Consider the following 23,889-nt stretch of genomic DNA (forward strand, 5'->3'; position numbering starts at 1 on the left):
CACAAAATAATCATTATAATCACTTTCAAGTGATGTTCATTGGCCTTATAAATTAAGATCGCAATTAACAGAGAGAAATAATACTATTACTGGGGCTGAACTGAGAAAAGCACGTGTATGTAGAGAGAGACGGGATCAAAGTAGTATCTCCAGTCCATTTCATGAATGCATGCATTTCTAGAATCAAATCCTTCAAGAGCAAGCTGGGTGAGTAATGCCCTTTTCCTAGGATTAAGCTTAGGAAGGAACATTTGATTCTTCATCCTGTTTTTCCCTACCTGCATTCTTTACACAAACAATTAATAGGATTTTTTCGCCATGGCAGGGAGTATAAAAAGAATAAATGACAGGCTGAGGAATGCATCCCAGGACCTAATAAAATCAACAAGTTTCCCTATAGACCAGAAAGGTGCTGTGTATCCTGAGCTTATTGAGATTTTCAAGGAAAGAGGTGGATGCCATGCTGGACTATGCACTCAAACAGTTTGCATGCCTTTTCTCCTTGTAAAGGGAAAGAGGGAAAGATGTTTTTGGTGTAAACGGCCTAGTAGAAGACAACCTGAAGAAGGGACTCTTAGCCCTTTGTGGAAGGGAAGAACATCAGTTTTCTTGTCTTTTCTTGTCTGGGAAAAAGCATGACATTTTAAAGTGTTAAGAGGTTATTTATCTTAGCTTTTAAAACTCCATTTGTCATAAAAGAGACAATTGTAGTTATAATCCCAGTGAAAATGCATGGATAGTGTTTCTGAGATTTTCTTTAGAGATATGGAGGCGGTTGCTGTGTGTGTGCAAAACTAAAAAAGGAATTATCCTGTTCTGATTTCCTGCTCATTCGATGTCTCCTAATCTCATCTTGTACTCACTGGTCACTTGTATGACAGGGGAAGAGGAGGGAGAACCTTCAGTGGGTGCTAGCCTCCTATCCCTGAGTGATCAGAAGCTAGCTGCTTGCAGGAAAGGGGCTTGTTTTCAAAGGTGTAGAGTGGCTGGTTCTCTTTCAATTCTAGAATGGAATTCAGGCTGCTTTTGTGCCCTGTTAAATATGGGTTAGAGAGGTAAAGAGAGACAGCTTAAGTAGTCAGCCCATCATAACAGAAATAATAACATTATTAAAAAGGACAATAGGAAAAAAAATGACTGCTTTTTAGTTAATCAGTCAGTTTGCCTTTTGGGCCATGCCCTGCGCCTCTGCCGTGCTCCTGTTGTCTCCAGGATGCTTTCCTCTCCAACTGATCCAGAAGGTGACCACTGTAATACAAACGAGAGCAGAGCAATGGTAAACTGTCATTTTTAAAGAATTAAAAATACAAAAATCTAGTTCTTCTCATGCCCCCATGCATCATTGTACAGGCTCTGAACAGACAAGCCCACTATTACAATGTTGTCAGGGCCCTGCTAGTTTTCTAGTTCAAATCCTTGTTCATGCTGTTTGCTAAGCACTTGTTCACTGTGACAGCTTTCAGCAAAACAGAACACACTGAATGCTTCTTTCCAAACAGCTCTGTCCTGCTGGGCTTCAAGTGAAACAAGCCCTTCAGACTTCATCATGTGAACTTTTCATAAGGAACAATCTCCTTTAGACAATTCCTTTCAGAGATACTATCCGTGAAACTGGGACTTGGGGATGAGGTGACATCACAGCCTTCTTCCTCTGGCCAGGGTCATGGCCACCAAAGTTGTATTTGTCAGGAGGCCTCCACATAGCATGGTTCATGATTTCCTTAATCCTTAATTAATGTTTCCCCATTAAAAAATCCCCAACAACTTTAAAGTTTATTTTAATATGTTTTCTGTTGAGAGAAAAGCAAATGCTTCTGTGCAACAACCCAGCAAAGGCTGGCTTGTAAAAAACAGAATTGACTAGTATAAATGTAACTCACATGCAGTTAAATCTTAAAAGCTGGTGGACCAAAACTGAGGGAGATCTTCGCCATTTCCATTGTTGCTGTCTGTACATTATTCCATTCCCCTCTCACTCATCTGCCTGCGCTCTTCTCGGTAACAATCACCTGTAGAAATGAACAAGAGGCTTGATGACCAAGGAAAAGTGCTATCTTCTTATCAGTGAGTTAGCCAGTAACCCCGGGCAAAGTGTGTTGTGTTACACAGCCTGGGAGCATGCACAGGGTTGTGTGCACTTCAGTGGCAAGAAATTAGCCCATTGGGTCTCCTCCCACCCCATTGCTGAGGGGAGAAGTTAGAAAGGTACCACCACCTCCTCAGGAGGTGGCGGTCAAACTGATGACCTTGAGAATGTTACTTTTACCACCCTTCTTCACACAAATCTGTGAAAGCTGCCCTCCCCCAACCCAGCCGGCCACCACCCCAAGCATCTGTCTCTGCTGGGTAGGAGAGAAATAGTAATGTGATAAAAGCACAAGAGAAACAGCCATTATGTAGAAAAGTGAAAGGATCAGAAGGCTGAAGCTGTGTTATGGAGTGTAGAATGTGTTACTTCTGGTAGTTGGGTGGCTTATTGACAGAGGAATGGAGTGTTTCTTTGGTTCTGTATTTTTCACTTTTCTTGCTTCGGTAAGTTTATATACAAAAAATGATATCTCATGAATAAGCTGGTATTGATTACTGACTTTTTTTCCTACTGTATTTGTAATGTATTTTTTTTTAAAGAACTGTTCTTCTGCACTCCTTTGTAAAAAAGAAGATAGAAAATATCCCCAAAATGCATTAAGAAGGCATTGACATTAAATATTTTAAAATCAAATGCCCATGAGAAAATCCAAATGTAAAGAAACGTCCTTCACTCCCAAGTGGTGTTTAGTCTTTCACAAGAACATGGTAATAGCATTTTAACTGCCTGCTGGTAAAGCTGGTAACTCTGAAACCTTTCTGTGTTTTACCCACCTTCTGTGATGAAATATGAGGGACAGTATCACAATTATGAGCTCCAGAGAGCATCTTTTCCTTACCACAATTATATCTGATGTTATTGTCTGATAGCGGATATAAATATTATCAGTTCAAAGGGAAGGCAGTCTGATATGCATATGGGAATTATTCATAAGAAGGAATTCTAAAGTATGAACCTAAACTTTGCACTTTAACCAGGCTCTTGTGCCACAGCCAGAATCACATGAAGTAGGGGACAGCTTTGGAGGAGTAAGTCTGTGGAGCTGCCCACAAGCAGTACAGTTGTGGTTTGGTGACACGGCTGAGCCAAACTAAGAGCTAGCTGCTGCCAAAAGGGTCATAGTCTTGCTGATTCCCTTGCACTGCCACTGGCACTCATCTGAAAACAGGAAACTGGTTCAGACAGCTAGCCAGGCAAAAAATTGCAGAAAGGTACTCACAAATGCTACAGCAACAAGATCCATTGAAGCACTGAATTCATGATAGCGAGCTCACAGCAAAGGGGAGCAGGGCAGAGAGCAACCTGAGCCTGCAGAGGTCAATCCAGAATGGTGCCCGTGTGGGTTTGCAGAGGCCCTCATACATCTCTGAAAGTTATGGATCTCACATGGAATTTCTTCCCTCTCTGCTTCTGTAAATGTTACTTTCAGAGCAAGGTTTTATTTGTCTGACAGTGACATTCTATGGGTTAGACAAAGTCTAAGGATAAATGATTTATGTGATGATTTGGTCTACACCATGTCTGCTCATTGTGATACCTCCTGTACCATCTTTGGCTGAAATTCAATGAATAGATTGAAATATTTTTCTTTTTTAAGTGTGGAAGGAGCCATTTTGTTACTCTACCTGACTTGTAATATTTCATCCATTTTCAGTCACGTCAGGGAATGTCACTCGTCTATGTGAATCTGGCCAGTGATTCAGGATTTTGGAGCACCTCCTGTGAGTATGCCATGATAAAAATAGCCTGAAACAGTGGTACAAGATAATCCTCTCAAGACTTAGCAAGGACATTTCTGGGGAAGCGCCCAGAGTGTAAGCTCATGGATTTTGTGGATATGGGGACAGGCAAACCCTTACTATCCTACAGTGTTTTGTCTCCATGTTTTGTCTCCTAGTTTCCTTTCCTAAGGGAGCTGCACTGCTCCAGTTACTGTCTGTGTTGGCACCTACCCCTCCTGACTCAAGTAGCATAGATGCAAGCACTTGCATCCAGCACTCAAAGGTTACTGACCAAAATATCATCCCCACTGACAACACATCAAAGAGCCCTGCCAACTGGAAATTCCAATATAGGCAGCACTGAAAGATCAGGAAAATTAGTGGATGTCACAAAGGCAGCATCTCTTGTGCACCACATCCGTTTTCTCTTCACTATCAAGGGCGGGGAGGGGGGTGTCTGTTCACTCGGACCACTTCTACCCCTCAAAAGACGAGAGAACAACTGGGATATTGGCAGCTTCCTTTTAAGGTGGTGGAGTTTAGCTCAGCTACACATAGCAATAGATAAAGTAATGAGAACAGCATTCAGGGCTCTTCTACCTGTGCAGGAATAACCAAGTATGTACAACAGCAAAGCAGTAGATCTTTATTTTTATTCCACATGCTTCCAATGGGAAATACTCACTTCTAACTGCTAAAAGCTGTGCACTGGCTTCTTAGGCCTTTGGCCATACTCTCTCCGGAATACTAAATTAAATTAGTAAAAATTTGGAGCATGCTTGGAGTAACCCCACAAATTATTCACAGTCCTGTGTAAATGTGTGCGCACACAGAGTTACCCTATTGCTATTATTGTAGAAACCATTGTTCTTTATAGTCGCACCTTAATGAAATTCCATGTGGAATTTCACAGATATTTCCATGATCGAATACAGAAGGAAACTTTGAGGCTGATATTTAAAGGTACTGAATATATTTAGCTCTGCTAGATTTCAGCTGGAGATATACTTGCTCAGTACCAGTGAATCTCCTCATTGATATGAAAAAAGGGAAACCATCTTCATGTGCAAGTGTTCATATCTGTTTCTTTTCATACCTCAGGACCACACTGATGCATAATTCCCATTGAGGGCACTGGGAACTTTCCGTACCAAGTGAGATACTAAAATCATTTTAGCAACAGTCAGTGACTAAAGACTAATCCCTGCTAAGGAAAGAAAACAGAAGAGGGGAAAAGCCCAGAAGAATGCCAAAATATTTACAAATCTATTTGCTATAATGTCTGTTTTAAATCTAGTTGTATAAAATCAGACTTGATGTTAATAATATTGTTTTAACGTAATTTGCCTTAAAATGCTCATCATATCCCATGCTGTCTCATTCACATTCACCTAGATTCGCCTGTGATTAACAACTGATTTCAGGGTTAGCTGGGTGTGGAAGTTAGTCATACAATTTAGACTGCGTAACCTGTGACTCTGTGTTACAGAAAATCATAAATAACAACCAGCTTATACATATTCTTTGTGCTTTGAGTTCATCTAAGTCCTTATATAAACACACAGAGGAAGAGAGAGTAAGAAAAGGACTCCGGACAGGAGATGCACTCCAGACAGGAGAACTTTAGTGTAGAAAGGATTGAATACAGCCATATATTGTATTTGTTTATGCTGTTTAGAGGAACATAACTTCTGTGCTTCACTATTTTTCCTTAAACGTGCGTATCAAACTTCAAGCGCAGGCTGTAATAAATGCAAACAAACGTATTCATTCACCCTTTTCTCTCCTGTTCACTCCTCTGCATGCTCTCGTCACTCTCAAAAATGAGAAATGCACGTTTCTAAGTGAGGGGATGAGGGGGCACAGGGACTGAGCTTTTTCTATGCAACCCTTGCTTTTTCACGATTCATTAAGCCCTTTCTCCCTCGCGTGTAATTGGACCCCTCTCATTTACATGCATGAGGGACGCATTAATTCTGAGAGAGGTACTGCGGCCCGAAAACCAACAGAGATGGCCCTTGAGCCAGGGTGCTAGAGGCGCAGGGAAGCTCGGAGAGAGCAGCCCGCGGGACTGCATCGTGCCTCCAGAGCCCAGGTCGGCTGGGCAAGCAGCAAGGCGCAGCCAGGGCCCTGCCCGGCTCACGGTGGTCTGCGCGGCCCGGCTGTGCGGGTGGGTTTATCTGCCGCTCAGAGCGCGCTGGGCTGCCTGGCCTCACCCCGGGGCCATCGTTCGCTTTTGAACCAATCTTTGCAGATCATCTCAGCTCCCCAGAGAAGGGCTGAGGTGGCGAACAGCTCAACTGCCTGGGATCCTCTGCTCACTGGATTTTGGCAGCTGGTTAATTAATTAGTTAGTGCTGATAGAGAATTTAGTGCTACTGTGCAGCCTCCAGGGTTTAAATACAGGCCCACTTAGGCTGAGCTGGCCATTTTAGGGAGGAAAGAGGGAAGACACCCTGTTTCTCTCTTTCCCTGTGCTGCAGAAAATAAGTCTTGTTGGGCCTTTTCCTTACGAGATAATGTCAGGTGTAATAGTTTTACTTCTCCTCTTCATGGTGGAGAAAGTGTCCAGCCAGAAGGTGAAATATTTTAGTTGGCTTTTTACCAAGTTAAATATTCACTTGGAGAACTGCATCCCACGAACAGTAGAAACTGCTCCTCACTTTCTTTACACAGGCTTTGTTACTCAGCTCTTGAAGTTGTTGGGCCAATGTTGAGCTATATTAAATAAAGCTCTGGTATTGCCGCCCACTAGCAACTCCTGATTTCAACCAGCAAGATTAAATTATAATCAAGCTCATTATAAGCTAGATACTGAATAACAAATTTTGTTTTTTAAGCTGTGGCTTTAACTGTATAATACATATGCCAGATTATCTGCATATGGGTCAGACAAAAACTGAGGCACTGGTGCATGCCCTGCAGAAGAGCTGGTGCCTCCCTAGGAATACCTGGGGCTGTCCTGCCCCGGCCGCTCTGCGTGCAGCTGCGCTTTCTAGCACTCACACATGGGGAAACGAGCAAGAATTATACTTTTTCTGGTACGGAGAATAGTAGGGACATTTGCTGACTGATACTGGGCAAAGTGTAAATAGCTTCACATTTCTGGCTGACGTCTTTGTCACAAGAGGATCTGCGGGGCACGCAGCCTTAGCAATTTACTCCGAGAAACAGCAGTTTCCTTTACAGGTCTTACGAGATGATATTTCACGGTAGTAACAATTTGGTAATTTTCAAACCTTTAAGAGGAAAGAAAAAAAGACTGTGATATTACCTTATGGTGTAGCACATGGGATTGTGCCTATTGTTACATGTCAAACCTCACTTTAGAGTTTTTGTTCTTGACAATTTAAATTTTTTTATTTAGTATGAACTGGTTAAGTGCATTTGATGGGAGGAAAACATTTTAAAACTATCAATCAGGACTAATATTTGCATGTTGTCGATAGGAAAGTTTTGGAGCCATGAAAGAAAGAATATACATGGACATATTAATGTGTTTCTTCTAAGCTCTTACGCTGTATGCTCATGCCCATCTTTTAGGTTAACTTCTATTTACAAAGTTGAAAAAAAAAGTGAAATCCCTGCAGAGAGCAGCCAGCCACAGTTCTGAATTTCAATGCATTATTCTAGATGAGTGCCTTTGATTTTAAACGGTAACGTTGTTGCTTTAATCAGGAGACAATCCTTATATATTAGTTGTACTTGCCCATAATTGTAAGAGCTAAATGATACACAAAACTGGATACACATCTTTGCAGGCCGATTAATGGGGAGGACTGAAAGCAAAAGTAAACACTAACCTTACAAAATAAAAGAAGTTAAAAGATAAGTGTTAAGGACCTTTTTCTTTTTGGAGAATAAAACAAGATTTAGTAGCTTTCCACTTAATTTAAATGAAAAGAATCGCTACCTTACATATTGCACTGATAATGCAGGGGACAGAGAAAACAAAAAGGTCTTTGTAGCAGTGACACCTCCTATAGTTGTTGTGAAGAAACTTTTCCCCTTGGTATCTGCTAACTAATTCTAATTAATGCTGCACATTCCTCCACTGAAATCATTTAATGCATAACAAGGGGGGTGAAAAAAAGAGAGAGAGGGAGAGAAGAAATTCTCAATGCTCGTGATTGCCCTGTTCGAATTATGGCAGTGAAAGCCCGGGCCCCCTAACCTACTGTCTATAAAGCAGAGCTTTGAAAGGGAACTGCAACCTACAAAAGCTGTCAATCTTCCTTGCCCCGAAAGCCTGGGTTCACATGGATTCAAGTGACAGCCTCCTCCCCCGCACACAATGCATCAATCTGTCTCTCCCCGAGCACCCACAGCCCATTGTCTGAGCCGCAGGTGCCACGGCAGCACCCAAGGCTGCCGCCCCCCCCGTGTGCCCGCACCCGCACAAAGGGGCCGGGGAAGCGAGGTGGCGCGCGGTGGCCCATGGTCACATGGGCAGGGTGCCACTGGCGAAGGTGGGTTTTTTTAAGCGACTGTGTATGTTTTTTCACTTTTTGCTGTGTGTTTCGGCTTCGAGCAGCATCTCGCCCCTCTGCCAACCTGCTCTGCTGCTGGGGCCAGGCTGGCGTGGGGTTTGGTGGCATCTTGGTTCCTATCATCTTGAAAATATGGCCCCAGCGCTGTGATTAGAGGGCAGCACTGAACGATGGGGCTTTTTAAAGTATCAGTAAGAACAGAGGAGGCAGTTGCTCCAGCCTGCCACCGTGCATCTCTGAAGAGCTTTAAACTCTCTTCCCGTTGTTGTAATGGGCAAACAAGCCCCGGGGACATCTCTGTCCAAAATTCTCTGCTACTGTTTTGCACAGTGGTGTGGAGGGGCATAGAGTCCCAGCTGTCCAGGCACTGAAGGACAGTTCTGGAGGGCCATGTTATTGGTGGTTTGACTGCCCATTTAATACTAGGCTTTGACTGGCAAAGATCTGAACTATATTTATGTCCCAGGTTTTCTGCTGACCTTCAGTAAATTGCTTAACCACTTGATGTCTCAGTTTCCTCTCTGTAAAATGGAGTGAGGTTTTTCTTCTCTATCCTTTCATCTCCTTACTGATAGACACTTTAAGTTTGGGGATACAGGGTTATTTCTGTGTGATTGTGCAATGACCCTCACAACAGGACATTTCTGCTGTAATACCAGTAAGTGGTAATGGTAATATAGATGATGATGAAGACTCACATGACATGCTACATACATCATGCTAACACAAAGTGACAAAAATGGCAATGTTTCCTCTTGTCCTGCTTTTCATGTCTGAAAATCTGGAATTTGTTTGTTTGATTGTTTCTCTTTTTCTGTTAGATTTGCAGTATTGAGTTGGTCTAGAAAATCCCGAGGATGACCAAAGAACTTAAGGTGTCAGGAAAGTACACAAGGAAACTGAAAGTGGAGAAGAGGGAGCTCATCCATTCACATGCCATTAGTAGTGGTGAGTAACTGGCTATTAATGCTTGTTTTCTCCAACACTTGCTGCACAGATCTATCCTGATCTCTTTCAGTGAAAGCGCATAGCTTGCTGTTGGGTAAACCGAGGAGCCTTCTAGGCCCTAAAGACAACACTTAATAACCTGGCCTTTTCTAAAGCTAAAATTTACATGAAATACACTTCTTTCCACTCCCCTTTATATAGCATAAGATATCAAAAACAAGCAGGCAAACAAATAAAACAGCACAAGCTTGACTTCTCAAAGTTTCTTTCCAGGTCACTTTAGTTCTGAAATGACACTGTTTGTTCCAGCAAGTCTCCTGTGCTTGTTGCAAGTGACACAGCTATGTTGTTTTGCATGTGCATCCTACCCTGAAGGCTCTGCCAGACACTGATGACATCCCAGGGCTCCATAGCATGGGTGCTGCTGGCAGCAGAGCTCCTGCAGCATTGAGTCGAGTGCAGACTAATTGCTAGAGTATTTTCTTTGCTTTTGGTGAGGGTTTTGCTTCAGCGACTGCAAATTAAAGTGACATGGCAATTCAAGTCAGCATAATGAAATGATGCTTTTGGTGCTTTGATCTTGCTCCTTAGATAGATAACTCCTAGGGGAAAAAAAAAAAAAAAGGAATTGCTGACTAATTTGATACTAAGCATTAGTTGGAGATCAGAAATGCCAAAGCGCAGAGCATGCTTGTAGATGTGATGATAACATCTCTAGGTGAAGACAGGTAAAAAATGTCCAGTTCTTCAAAGGCAGCTAAGCATGTTCCACTTTGCTACAAAGAGCAACTTTCGTTTCAGATGGATGTTTTAAAAACACCACCAGGAGTTGGGACTCACAGAAACACCATTGCAGCACTGTCCAACCCAGCCAGGTAACCCTGTTTGGCAGAACTGTTTATTCTGAGCTAATTTAAAGAAAAATCACAGATGTAGGATGCTGACTCTGTTGCAGTGAAGCAAGAAGTTGAGTGTCTGAACAGAAACAGAGGTTCACTGTTGCTAATTTTCTCTCGGTTTGGGCTGACAAAGTGTCTGCAGACAGATTTTGAGCCTCCTAACAAAATATATGACAAAAGCAAGTTCAAAGTGGCATTATCTTAAATCAGCATTTCCTCACAGCATGTGATCAAACAATCATGTTGTCTGATACTTCTGGTTTTCCTTACTTTCCTTCATGACTAGATAAAATGAACAGATTATTCAGTATATCAGACCATATAAAAGCTCAGCTATCTCAAGCAGAGCTTTTTTTCTACAACAGGTTCCCACTGATGTCAATAGTAAAAATTTTCTAATTTCAAGCGTAGGATCAAGTCATTAAACTGAAGTCTTACTGAAAGTCCCGCCTTCTCTTTTGGGAATGCTGCTGTCAATTAGCAGGTTTTGTTTCCTTCTCAGGGCCAAGTCAGTTCTAAAGTATCTCGAAGAGTCAGTGTTTAATATACTTCATTTAGGACAGGGCCCAGCCGTTACTGGGACAGGGCAATAGCGCAAAACAAAAATTATGTGGGCAGCATTGTGCTTTGCTTTCCTTCTTGCCCTTAGTCTTAGCTTTGAAATTCACATGCCTACATGTGATATTAATGGAACTTACAGGAGATGTTTCCCTGAAGTCAGCATTTCACCCAAGTTTTGAGAGAATCATGCTTGTGACTTGAGCAGGCTCTCAGCTGGGCAATCTGAAAGTAATCGCATGTGCTTGACCTGATTACCTGTGCATGAAGTCATGATCTGGCACCCCTGGCTGAACAGTGGTCTGAATCATGTTCTCCTGAATTCAAACAGTTTAGGAGAAGTTTAAATCTGTTAGGCACAGGAAGAGGTAGTTTGACCATGATTCCTCTCATTGAAGGTGGTTGCTATCATTGAACAACAAAAAAATAAAGCTAGGATAGCTCTTCAAAGAAGCTATCTGCTTCTCTTATGTACGCAAACTCCTTAAAGCACACAAGTGATTTGATAGAAATACTTATGGTTAAAAGTAAAAAGACAGCAGCCTGGAAGTTAACATGAGCTTAACTCATCCAAAATACAGTTGGCAGTAAGGAAAATGGAATTGAACTATGGAAGTGATTCATTAGCCATATATTCAGTTGCAGCAGTGTTGCAGACAGTTATGCTGGGCCTTAATTGCTTCTGTTAACATCACATTCTAGAGCTCATTAGTGATCAACAATGTGTATTAATATCATTCAGACAAGAACTAAAGATTAAGGTGGAAATCCATTTGCTGTGATGGCCATTAGTCAATTCAGAGCTGTTGAATGATGCTTGAGAATCTAATATGAAGTGGGAGAGTCAATATTTCATCAGGCAGATTCTCTCATCTTACTGTGAAAAGTTCTTTGTCTATGAAAAAGTTACTTAATTAAAAATGCACCCTTGAAAAGGACACATTTTAGGTACTGCACTGTTGGTCTCCTGAACATTTTAAATTATAAACAGTGGATAGGACCAATACTGAGTCTGACAGAAGCACTTCCATTTTAGGAGAACTGTGGTGCTTGCCACAATGGTAAGTTTGGCCCAATGTTTGCAATTTAACTGTTTTCAAATGTAGAGGGTTCCTAGCTTCAGTTTCATTTTCTGGCTGCGCGCAGATCACCTGCTTTTATGTAAGCATAAATATGTAAGCATATGTTGGGATTTTTCCAGATGTGTCTGACTGACAGTGCAATTTGTTACTCCTTGTTCTTAATTCATAGCAATGAGATCCCACGAATGGCTAAGCATCGGATGTATGAACACGAAATGTGCCAGTAACACAAAAAATGTTATTCACAGTTGGAAGTAGCAGTAGAGTAAGTTCACCTTTCTACCATTTCTACCATTTTGATACCATCTCTTCTCCCCTGTCTGCCTGTGTGCCAACAAATGAGGTCCATTTCCACTTATGACTTTGGCTTGAATGTCTTTTTCTTTAGGATGTAGAAGACCTGCATCCTGGAAATCTATGTGAGCTGAGGAACAAACATGGTATGAGCAAAACAAAGACACAGGCAGCAGCTTGGGACGTGCAATGTGGCTCCTGTTGTCAGGTCTGAAAAGAGAAGTCACCTTCTTCATCTTTCCAGTGTTTGTTATCCCTATTGAAAATTACTTATTATTAGCCCTGAGTAGAAATTCTCTCCATCTCCCACAATATCCAAGGAAAGTGAGTCAACAGCGGTAGCTGTGCAGTGAACAAAAAGCAGTGCCTCTCAGATAGGGGTGACTCCATCCAGAAAAGGAAGTGTGGCCAAAGCAAGGTATAGACTTCAGATGGTTGTATTTCCTTGCTTGAAACATGAAGTTTAGCAAAGCTTAATAGCCACCGATGCCAAAGAGAGGAATTTTGTTTCCCAAAATGCCAGTTCCTAGAGAAGGGGGAACACAAATACAACAAAATGCATTTGGTAGTTGCTTGAAGTATATTATTGCTTCAGGTCAAGCAGACATTTCACTACAGCAAATGGGGGCATATGAATTTGAGCCTGGTTTGGCTTTGCTGTGCTTCTTAACTCTACTGACCTCCTATGAATTTTGTGGTATCCATTGCAGAAGGTATGCAAAGACATGTGCAAAAAAAAGAGCTGACAGTGCTGTTAGTGCATTAGCTGTTTTAAGTTTGTAATCAATGGAGCATTGTCATGTGTAGATGCCATTTGAGTAACATGTAGGGCCTGATCTGCCCTCTGTTGAAGTCCCTGGGAGTCTAAAAGATGCTTAATTAGCTGTTTGAACAGAGTAAATACATTTAAAGAAGTTTCTACTTTTTGTTTTGGTTTTACTTTTCATTTGCTTTGTTTCTTTGTGCAGAGGTGTTGTTCAAGGATTATTGATATATTCTGGCATGTACCAGCACAGCTGGCAGCCCAGCAGCAGTGTTGTCAAAGGGTGGAAGGCTGCTCATGGGCAAAAGTGCCTGGGCTTGTCATACAGAAATGCCTGCACATGGGCTATCAGAAGAGTGCTATGTCAAAGCTGTAATATTTTAGTTAAAAGAAATGAAAAATTAAAAGAAAATTCAAAGTAAAGGGAGAGAGTTGGGTCTTGGATATACGAGTGGGGGTCCAGTTCTGGTGTACAGATTTCTAGGAGGAAGCGGAACACAAAAGAGTTCAAAGGAACTTGATTCAGAAACATTAAAAAAAAAAAAAAGTTAGTATAAAATTTGAGGAACTCTCTGTTCAGTTTATTAGAAAAAATAGTAAAGATGTAGTCTAACTATTTACTTACTTAAAAAATAAGAGTTTTGTAAAGGAGGGCTTTCTATTTATGTTGACAAAAGATTTAAAAAGATTTAGTGGCTAGAAGCAGAAATTTGCTACCTTTAGTGAAGGTGCCGTTTCTGAGCAACAAGATGATCGTACATTGCAAGAACTTGCTTAGGTGAGCTGACAGAGTATCATTGTTGCGAATCCATCTCCAAGATATATTTTACTCAATTTCTGAGAAAAATCTTGTGGCCTGTTTGTGGAGGAGGTTAGACTAGATGACCATAATGTTTTACATCATAGCTTTCAGAATCCAAATTTCTATGAAGCTTGGGAAAGTGCTAGAAAATTAGCTAGGTGTGATTTTTCTGGACAAGTTTCTCAGATGAATTGTATGTCCCTCATGACACAAACCCTGGGTTCTCCTACATTTTTTGGTTGCAATATTTGATGTGCTTCATATTAAGAAATTACTCCAGCCCAGACCTGAGGAGGTCAGCATAAGGATTTAGTGTTATCACAGATCACCTCTTTCTGATGCTGAATGATTGCAGCAATGTTAGTGATGATAACGTCACCAACGTCATTGGTAATGGCAAGACAGTGATCCCATGTTTAGCTCCATTTTTTATTTATTCTCTAGTGCATTCTTTTCTTTTTCTTTCCGGAATAATTCAGAGGGCATTCCAGTTTATGGAAGGCAGCACAGCCTTTATTTCTCTCGGCTGAGAGTTGGATCCAGTTTAAGGCTGCCCGCTGTATCTGGTCAGGAAAGGGAACATTTGACTGGTTTCTTGTCTACAGTGATGTATGTACACAGTGACCAGGTTTCTTATATTTGTAGAAGGGGAGCGCCATCTGCCGCAGGTAGGAAACTGAACAAGATGCTTCTGGGGAAGGCAGGAACTTTCCCCTAACATTTTAAATTAACCTCCCTTTCATATTTTTTGAGCTGCTCAACTCAAAGCTAGAGCCCTGTTAATGACCTCCTTAGCTGTCGCTGATGTCCGTGTTGCCACAGGGGAAGAAACATTGAATAATGGTCACAAAGTGCACAGCAGCTGCAAAACATGGTTTTCCCTCAAAACCAGTCCCAGCAGTGGACTGAGGGAACTAGCATAAATCAGGGCAAGGTCTGAGTGAACACTCTGGGATTAGCATTTTGAATGATCCTGGCTCGCTCACCTGCTGGTGCATGCTGCAAAGGGTTGGAGTGACGCCAAATCCTCACAGACAGACAGGCATCTAAAACCAATGTGTTTCGATAGTCTAAGCTGTGGCCTTGATTTCTGTTGCTGTGAAATTGGGTCTTTTCTCATTATGCCTAGGTAGGAACGCACTTGCTCCCGCAAGGCTAGGAACCAGCTCCCTCTTGTGCTCTCTGTTGCTTCTTGCAATTGCTATCCCTGAGTGCTTCTAAACCCCACAGCTGCCAAGGATCAGAGCCTGCAGTTTGCATTAACTGTGCCGTGGGCTTTTTCTGTAGCCCTGATAGCACAGATGGAGGTCTAATGCCTGGAGCAGGCAGTCCTTAGCTGGCAGGGTTAATACAGCCTGTCCAGGAAAAGGAATTCACTAGGCATAAGCCCTCTTCTGCTTGAATTTTTCATATAAGAAGACAGGTTTATGGTTTTTTTTAAGATTAGGCAGACCTCTATTTATGCCATAGGTAACAGTTAAAGCCAGAGAAAGTCAAACAGCCCCAAAGTAAAATTCTCAATGCTTTCTTTACTGTACAAACTCAATTAAACTTTACAAGGAGACTGAAACTTTTTAGATGTCTATAATACTGACATTGTTCACAATAGCATGATCTAAAATGAGTACCGCAGATACAGTTCAGGTGTTTTGTATCCAAAACCTTTAGTCAATTGTTTCAAGCAGCTAGAGAGCAATTTATCTCCACTACAAACCGGAACAAAATCATGACTTATGCCAACTGCTGATACGAATTTTCTGTTTTAAAAGGTGAATGGCAAGAACTCTCTGTCAAAAATGTCTTGTCTCAGAGTCAGAGACCTCTCAAAAGTATCTAATCTTGCAGACCAATGTGATCAACAACTGTCAGGGTGCGGAGGGCATTACTAAGTCTTAACAGCCTTGACCAGCTTCACCTGAGGCCTCCTCCAGGCTCTGCTCAGGCTCTGGAGCTCTATTTAAGCTCAGCCAGTAGTCCCTCCCTGAGCTATGTTGTAGGGGTACTGGTCTCTTGTTTAGCCACAGCCCCCTGATCCATGGCCCTGATATGTGGACTGACCTCAGTCCTGTCCTGTCCTTGTGGACCTGCCACGTGATGGCTGGGCTGGATCTGAACCTGGTTACCCTCAGTCAGCCTTGTCGAGGCCCTGCCCTGTGGATCAGCTTCCCAGCTTGACCTCAGACCCACCTCATCACCATGAATTCACCTGGTGACCTGGTACCTCAGCTAAACCTGGCTGCTGCCCATGGGCTGGCCCTGCTCCCTGGCCTGGCTACTGCAGGTCAGGCTGGCTGGCAAGGCCCTGGCCCTGCCAGTGCTGCCTTCAGCTCCCCAGCCCAGAGGGAGCAGCTGGCCCTGACAATGACCTGGTGGATAAACTAATAGGTACCAGTTTATGGCTGTTATGTGCTACTGAATCTCAGTAGAGAGCAGGATGACATGATGTAGTTTTAATATAGAAACTAATGCCTGTTCAGTCTTCTGTAGTATTCTTCTCAATCATAAAGAAGATATTGTATTTCTGAGGTGCAATTTAGTCACTGCTGTAGTAAGAAACCAGCAGCCTTGGGTTGTCCTCACTGCTGAGCAAAGCCTGCAGGTTAGGGTGCATTTCAGAAATAACAGAGCTGTGTCACTTGCAATGAGAAGGGGAGACTTGCTGGATCAACCACATTGCTTCAGAACAGAAGTGATGTGAGAAAGTGAACAATTACAAAGCTCAGTGTAAGCAAGGAGTTCACAATGAAATCTCTTAAGTAGTCAGTGTGACACTATGAAAGTTTTTAACACGTTATCTGGAGACAAGAAGCATTTGGAAAACTAGTGGACAACGTATTTACAACTACTGTACTGCTTGGCCGTAGTTAGCATTATAGCAGTCTACTCTAATTTCAGGTTGGAAGAGTTATTTGCTGAGAAGGGGAAAAGTAGTTCAGAAGCCTGGCTGCATTGCATCTAGCATATAAATTACCAGTCAAACATTCTTCTAAAAATCTCATGGAAATTATACATAGGTGAAGAATGTCAACCCAAATTCACATTGCCTTGCTTTGATTCCTCAGCAAAAAAACACTGGAAATTGTGTCAAAGTAAAGGGAAAACTTATGCTATTCAGAAAAGAAGCATCATCTGAATGATATCCCAAAATAGCTGAATGCTGATGATACTAAACTGGGAGGAAAGACTAACACACCAGAAGACTGTCCTGCCATTCAGAGGGACCTGGACAGGCTGGAGAGGTGGGCGGAGAGGAACCTCCTGAAGTTCAACAAAGGCAAGTGCAAGGTCCTGCACCTAGGCAGGAATAATCCCATGCACCAGTACAGGCTGGGGGTTGACCTGCTGGAAACTAGCTCTGCCGAGAAGGACCTGGGAGTGCTGGTGGACAACAAGTTAAACATGAGCCAGCAGTGTGCCCTTGTGGCCAAGAAGGCCAATGGTCTCCTCGGGTGCATTAGGCAGAGTGTTGCCAGCAGGTGGAGGGAGGTGGATCCTGCCCCTCTGCTCAGCCCTGGTGAGGCCTCACCTGGAGTACTGTGTCCAGTTCTGGGCTCCCCAGGACAAGAGAGACATGGCACTCCTGGAGAGAGTCCAGCGGAGGGCTGCAAAGATGATTAGAGGGCTGGAGCATCTCTCCTAGGAAGAAAGACTGCAAGAGCTGGGCCTGTTCAGCCTGGAGAAGAGAAGACTGAGAGGCGATCTGATCAATGTGTATAAGTATCTGAAGGGGGAGTGTCAAGAGGATGAGGCCAGCCTCTTCTCCGTGGTGCCCAGCAACAGGACAAGAGGCAATGGGCAGAAACCAAACCACAGGAAGTTCCATCTGAACCTGAGGAAAAACTTCTTGACTGTGAGGGTGACAGAGCACTGGAACAGGTTGCCCAGAGAGGTGGTGGAGTCTCCTTCGCTGGAGATATTCAAAAGCCGTCTGGATGTGATCCTGGGAAATATGCTCTAGAGGTCCCTGCTTGAGCAGGGACATTGGACTAGATGATCTCCAGAGGTCCCTTCCAACCTAAACGATTCTGCGATATCACTATTTGTGTTAAGGAAGGTGTGCCTCTCCTAAAAGTGGCATAAACAATAGTGACTTTCTACTCATGTTCCTTTTGTCCTGACAATGCTGAAAATTGAGAAATAGTGTCTTTACACCACACTTGTGAAAAATAAAACTCATTAGACTTCCACAGAAATGGGACTTATGTACAACCCAGCACCTCTGCATATCACTGGCAAAACCACATCTGTCATGCTAGGAATGCAAGGAAAGTGTGCAGATACCTCACATGAAGTAATAGGCTGCAAGAAACCAGACCGTAGAATGGGCTACCGTGCCTCAGCAGTGAACTGTAGTTTCTCTTTGGATGTCTTTGAAGGAGAGAATTTTGCTCTTGTAGCTCGTGAAAACACCATTGTTGTTCTTCGTAGCAAAGAGCTAAATGCATGGTAGGGGTTTGCTGCGAGCATCTGAAACAACAGTATTTTGATATAACAGCTGTGGGCCGTAATGCAGCCTGAAGCACCCTTCTGCAGTCCTTTATCACCCATCAGTGAGACGCACGATAGCACATGTGCTAAAGACCCATCCTAAGGCCATGTCAAATGTCCAGTAAATCTGCCTGAGGAACCTTGACAGCAATTTTTTCTCTAAGTCGCTCCACTAGCCTCCAGACTATCACAGGCCTGCTGGGATGCCCTTCTAAGCAACAGGCTTGTCCTGGAGAGTTTGAACACTTGCCTTGCAAGTGCTCATGCTCCCCCAAAAACTGCCTGTGGGCAGGCTGCACAGGGCTGTGTGTGTGCTCCACTCTCTTCCCGATCCCTCTCCTGCTGGGTGAGCCACCCAGCAGCGGCACCCTTGAATGCCTGCCAGAGGTCTGCGGGCCTGTCTGCAGTGTGATAAATAGCCTGGTGGATCTGTAAATTCCTTCATACTGTACTATGTTTAGTGCCCATTTCTTTTCTACAGTCACAGCACCCCTCACAGCCTTCCTGCAGGGGAATCCCCTCAACTCTCTGAGATGCTTAGGTGTACCCATCAAAGTAAGAGTGCCCTAAGGTGCTTTTCAGAGTGAATTTCCTTGTACTCATGCCTCAAGGGCCCTAATGCCCACTTCCCTGATTGCGCTGTCCTCCGTCTGTTCCCAGGGTGACGTTACTACAAGCGGTCACAGAACTGGCATGTCTTTTGAAAATTATCCCTTGCTGAAAATCATGTGGAAACAGGAAGGGCAGCACTACCTAAATTTCACTACTCACCTAATTTTTTGAAATCTAGTTATTGCATTTTAAGCATTGAAAGTTTTTTTCCCAGAAAGCTCAGAGTAATTCTCCCAAAGATCATGACTCAGCCATGGTGAAAGGCAGCTCAAAATTTCAGAATGGACAGCAAAAACACCACAACAGAAACATCTTGGCAGCAGAAGACCGTCCATGCTCACAAGAGGAAGATGGCTTCCAGTTTGCAGCATATCACAGTTGGCCGTTCAGTTTCCTGCTTGCCTACGCTGAAAACAGACTCCAGACAGCCATGCAAAGACTAACTTGCAAAGCAGGCAGAAGAGACAGTTGGCTACAGTGTGGCCAAATGGGGAGAACTCCAAAGGGCTACAAAAGACCTGTCTAAAACAGACAGGTCCTTGTTTCTGCAAGGAAAAAGGCCTGTGCTGCCCTGCAGGGCTCTGACACGCTCTGGTAGCTGGCGTCCCCTGCCCTCCCTGTCGCCGTGGCGTGATCCTGGCCAAAGCCAGGCTTGGGCCCAGCTGTGCTGGTGCTGGAGCGTGTGTGAGTGAGTGAGATGTGTGCCCCAAGGCCTGGGCGTGGGTGAGAGCAGCTCATTGAGAGGAAACACCACCCTCACACGGCGTGAGCTCTGCCTCCTCTTGACCTTTATTGCCCCCGTTGCCTCCCCGTGCTGGTGGCTGTGTGCGAGGAAGGCGCCGGCCCGAGACGGAGGAGCGCGGTGCGGGCAGGCGGGGAGGAGGGCCGGTGCGGTGGCCTGGTGTCGGGGCAGGCTCTTGCTTTGTGGGCACGCGCTGGAGCAGGCGCTGGGGCTGGGCAGCGGCAGCAGGCTCTTTGCGTGTTGTCCGGCGGAGTCGTGGGTGTGCGAGCCGGTGAGTTTGTGGGCAAAGGGGCCGGTGCTTCGCCGGGGCTCTGCTGGGCTCTGGCTGACGTGTTTTGGAGGGCCAGCGTTGCTCTCGTTGTGCCTCAGCGGCTCTGATGCCCGTTTGCCAGAGAAGGGCCCCAAAGTCGGCGTCAGCGTGCCCAGCCGCCCGGCCTGCCGCCCGCTCAGGCCTCGTCGCTGGTGGGTGGTTCGGGTCCGTCTGAGCCAGGCGCGCCCGCGCTCGTGTTGTGCTCGTCCCGCTCTGTGGCGCTGAAAGGGAAGCAGTGGTTGCGTGCAGTAGCTTTCTGAAGGGAATATTGCCCAGCCGCAAAGGAAAGGGAGCGGGAGACTAGGTCTGTAAGCCCACAAAGAGGCCGCCAAAGCCCGCGTGCCCTTGAAAGGGGTGCAGGATAATCTGCCAAACGTGTCTTGTGCTTTTGCGGTGGTGCGTACCTGTCCAGAGAAGAGCTTCTGCTGAAGTCGTCCGAGTCCGGCGTAGGAGGCGGGGAGAGAAGAAAAAGGCCACCGTATGGACAGTCCTCGTCATCGTCCCAGGTGCTGCAGAGCTCTATGCTTGCTGTGCTCGGGGAAGCACACCTGGAGCAGGCACACTGCAGGCTCGTGGGAAGCTGTGAATAATGACGACGCGTCAGGGGAGGAGCGTTATGTGGGTCCGAGTTTGACGAGGGGAAGGTTGGGAGAGACTCGCTCGGCTGGAGCGTTTTGTGCCGGAGGCAGAAGAGAACTCACCTGCTGGCAGTGGCCAAGGGTCTGCAGAGCGGATGCCTCGACGTCGTTCTCTGGAGACCTAGGAACGGCAGAGAGAGGTGTTACTTGTCCTTTGGAGCGGAAGACTAGCAGCGCGTTGCCTTTCCGTAGGCTAAAGCCAAGCCCTTTGCGCGTCCTAGTGGGGAACGCGTCCTTTGTCCCGTTTGCCAAGGAGAGCGCCTCCGAGACTAGCAGGGCTGGGAGTCTTTGGTCAGGTATGGCGCCTGTAGAAGGGGTGAAAGTGCCAGCGTGGGAGCTTTCTGGGAAGCCTTGACAGTACAGGGAGGCTGAAGGGGAGCACTTTGTGCAGCTGCGTAAAAGCCGCTTTGCAGTTGTGCTGTTCCTTCTGCCTGGCCACGAGAGCGGCAGGGCAAGAGAGGACGCCAGCGAAGGGCGCTAGCTAGTTGGATTTAACGCGTTTAAGAGTCATGCCTGGAAGTCCTTCAGCATCTGTATTTGGGGGCCTGTTGAGGGCAGCTGTAGGCTTCCCGGCCGCTCCGAGGGGTGGCCGAGACCTGGACGGAGGTGAGCCCTTGGCTGTGGCTTTGTGCCCATGTTTGTGCTGTCCGCCAGGTGTGGAGCAGGAGGTTCAGCGCTCCCAGGGAGTTGCCCTGGGTGGAGCCTGACTCATGCTGCGAGTGGCTAAAGCTAGGGACCTGCCCACGTGGGGAGCTGCTTTGCTACCTATCCCTTGGGAAGGGAGGTGACTTTTCAAAGTTACTTTTCTTTGCCGGTCTTGAGTCGGCAGGCAAGCCAAACGCAGCACGTGAAGACGACCACAGCAGCGATGAGCGTCAGAGTGTTTGCGACGATGATGATGGCGGTGTGATTTAGAACGCCCGGGTCATCCTCTTCAAAGCCGCTGAGGAAGGTTACTGCAAAATAACGGGCAGACAGGAGAGTTTATATGAAAGGTGCGTGCTGTGGTAGGTCAGAGAGAGGTGGAGGAGGAGGGGGAGGCTGAAGAAAGAAGAGCCCCAGCAGAGCGGCACGTGCTTTTCTGTTGTGGGGACATGATTTCCCAGCACGGGCAGGATGCCGTGCGGTGTAGGAGTTGAGGGCCGGAGCACTGGGGAAAGAGTGCCGTCCTTCTCCTCTCCCCTCTGTTCCTTGTGGTGGAGTTGCTCCTGCTGTCCTGGCGTGTCCTTGCTGCAGTGGGAAGAAGGGGGAAGGAGGAGCCTGTTGTCATCAGCAAGACGGAGAAGTGCCGGGAGGAGGGTTGGCAGGTGCTTTTGTGTCCCCAGGGAGGGCAGCATGGGAGGGCGGCGCAGGCGGCTTTGGAAAGCCGCGTCTGTGCCCGAGAGCTCCTTCTAAAGCGTGCTCGGCTGTGAAAGGGACGCGTCTGTTCTCGCGGTGCCGGCAGGTGCTCCTAGGCGCCAGCGGAAGCGCTGGCTTCCCCCTGGAAATTCCTCCTTAGCGAATGTTAGTTGGGGGAGAGGAGGTTTTACGTTGGAGCGCGTACCTTCAGACGACGCTGAAGCCTCTCTTTCCTCCGGGATGGGGAAGGCTCGTGCGAAAGCACAAAGCCAGAGGCACACCAAGGCAGAGCAGCGAGCCATGTCTGCTGGTACTGCCAAAGCCGGGTGCGCAAATGAGGCGCGCCGGGCAAGGGGGGCCCTGGGTTGCCCTCGCAGTGCTGTGACATCACAGATGGGCGGAGAGACCTTCTGAAGGTGTCATGAGATCCTCACAACGGGCAGCTGAGCGTGCGCGCGGCCTGCTGGCTCCTTGCACCTGGCAGTGAACAACTGCGCTGTCGGTGCCGCCCGCTCGCTCTTCTCCTCTGCGCTTGTCCTTAGTGCTACTTCGTGGAGAGATGGTCTTTCACGGAGCCAGGCAGGCTGGGCAGATGAGCCTGCGCAGGGCCTGCCTAAGACTGGGGCGGGTGCAGAGAGCGAGGCTAGAAGGCCATTGGGCTCGGTGCGTTTCACGGCAGTAAAACAAGAACCGCAGTCAAAGAATAGCCCTGTAAGGGAGCGTGTGAGTGGGTACCTCTCCTTTTTCCCCCGTGCCAGGCAAACGCTTCCCTTTCCCCAAAGAAACGGAGGCCGCGGTGACCCTCCCGTTCCTTCCTTCTCGAGCGGCCACGCTGCCCCGGCAAGGCAGTGACCCCCCGGCCGAGCCCGGCCCCTGCCCGCACAGAGGAGGCAGCAAAACAAGTCCGCCTGGAGCTTCCTGGGCTGTGAGGGAGCCTGTGGGGGAGCCTGTCCCCTGCTGACTCCCCGGGGAGTGCACAGCTGCATTCAGGGCCGCGTCTCTGGCAGGGGTGGGAAGCGAAGGGGAGCGTCTCCAGAGGGAATTGTAGCCTGTGGGGCTCGAGCGTGTCCCAGCATGCCTTCCGCCAGGGTGAAAAGGCCGTTTGGCTGTGCGGGCTGCTGCGCTCTCAGCACAGATTGCTAAGGGGAGTGTAAGTGAGAGCTATGTCAGGGGGCACCTTTACTGGTAGGAAGTCTTTGCACGTCAGGGGAGTCCAGTGGGGCCCTTTCCACCATCGCGTCCCTGTCTTGCGCCTGTGCGTGTGCTGTTGGCAGTCACGCGGGCTTTTGAGGAACAGTGCTGCGCGCACAGACAGTGCTTGCTGTGCCTCAAGAGAAATGGCTGTGGCACAGCAGGAGAGAAAGGAGCAGCTCCAGAGCTGTGCCTGGGGACACAGGCGGATGCTGCTTGTGCCGTGGTGCGTCCAGGGGAGGGCTGAAGGGTGAGCACCTTGTCTCTGGAGCAGGGTGCAACTGAACTGGGATGTGGGTAAGGCACAATTTTGTGGGCGTGGTGACATTTGGGGTGCAGGAAGTGGGTGTAGATGCATTTATGGCCTCCTCCTGGGATGTGTGCTGCCTGGTGGTGGGCGGTGGTGGGTTATTTTTCATGTTGCGATGGCTGGAAGGAGGTCTTGTTGGTCTGAGCACTTGGAGCGCTGGTGTGGAGGCGGTGTCTAGTGAAGACACGGTCAGCAGTTGGTTTGTTGCTTGTGGAGTTGCTGCTCGCATGAGGTGAGATGCTTGAGGGCAGAGAGGTGTTCTTGCAGACTGTGAGCGCAGGGCTTGGGCTTTTCGGCTGCTTTGTGTCACAAGCAGATACCCTGAGTCTCTCAGTTGCCCTCGGGTTGCAACGCAGCGTCAGTAGCAGTGTTGTCTGGGGAGCAGCTTGTGTGAGGCCTGGCTGCCCCAAGGAAGAGTGTGCGGAGCTGCTGGAGCAGAGCTGCGCACAAAGGTTGTGCTGGAAGGCATCGAGCCCTGGAGTAGTAGAGGTTGGAAGGGCCACCTGGAGGCCACCGAGTGCAGTGGCCTGCCCAAAGCAGGTCTACTTAGACCGGCTGGCCTCGTGCAGTCGAGTCTCCAACTGCCTGAGTCTGGGAAAAGCTGGCGTTCCTTC

At 46.5% G+C, this 23,889-nt stretch overlaps 1 protein-coding gene and 1 long non-coding RNA gene across 2 annotated transcripts; one reads left to right on the forward strand and one right to left on the reverse strand.

Annotated features, from left to right (window-relative positions):
- The first annotated feature begins 3,742 nt into the window (after nucleotides 1–3,742).
- On the forward strand, nucleotides 3,743–12,937 carry LOC104140914 (uncharacterized). Its single transcript, XR_693427.2, has 5 exons — nucleotides 3,743–3,810; nucleotides 9,122–9,248; nucleotides 10,050–10,123; nucleotides 11,957–12,052; nucleotides 12,176–12,937. It is a non-coding gene; the product is annotated as an uncharacterized lncRNA (long non-coding RNA).
- Nucleotides 12,938–19,513: 6,576 nt separating this feature from the next.
- On the reverse strand, nucleotides 19,514–21,829 carry LOC138068782 (uncharacterized). Its single transcript, XM_068957396.1, has 5 exons — nucleotides 21,514–21,829; nucleotides 21,239–21,392; nucleotides 20,500–20,557; nucleotides 20,203–20,378; nucleotides 19,514–20,019 (listed from the first exon to the last, which is right to left on the reverse strand). The coding sequence occupies exons 1-5, from the start codon at nucleotides 21,704–21,706 to the stop codon at nucleotides 19,935–19,937; spliced, it is 666 nt and encodes a 221-aa protein (XP_068813497.1). The 5' UTR covers nucleotides 21,707–21,829; the 3' UTR covers nucleotides 19,514–19,934.
- Between the last annotated feature and the right edge of the window lie 2,060 nt (nucleotides 21,830–23,889).

The sequence above is a fragment of the Struthio camelus genome, chromosome 11 (assembly GCF_040807025.1).
Source record: "Struthio camelus isolate bStrCam1 chromosome 11, bStrCam1.hap1, whole genome shotgun sequence".
NCBI classification, from domain to species: domain Eukaryota; kingdom Metazoa; phylum Chordata; class Aves; order Struthioniformes; family Struthionidae; genus Struthio; species Struthio camelus.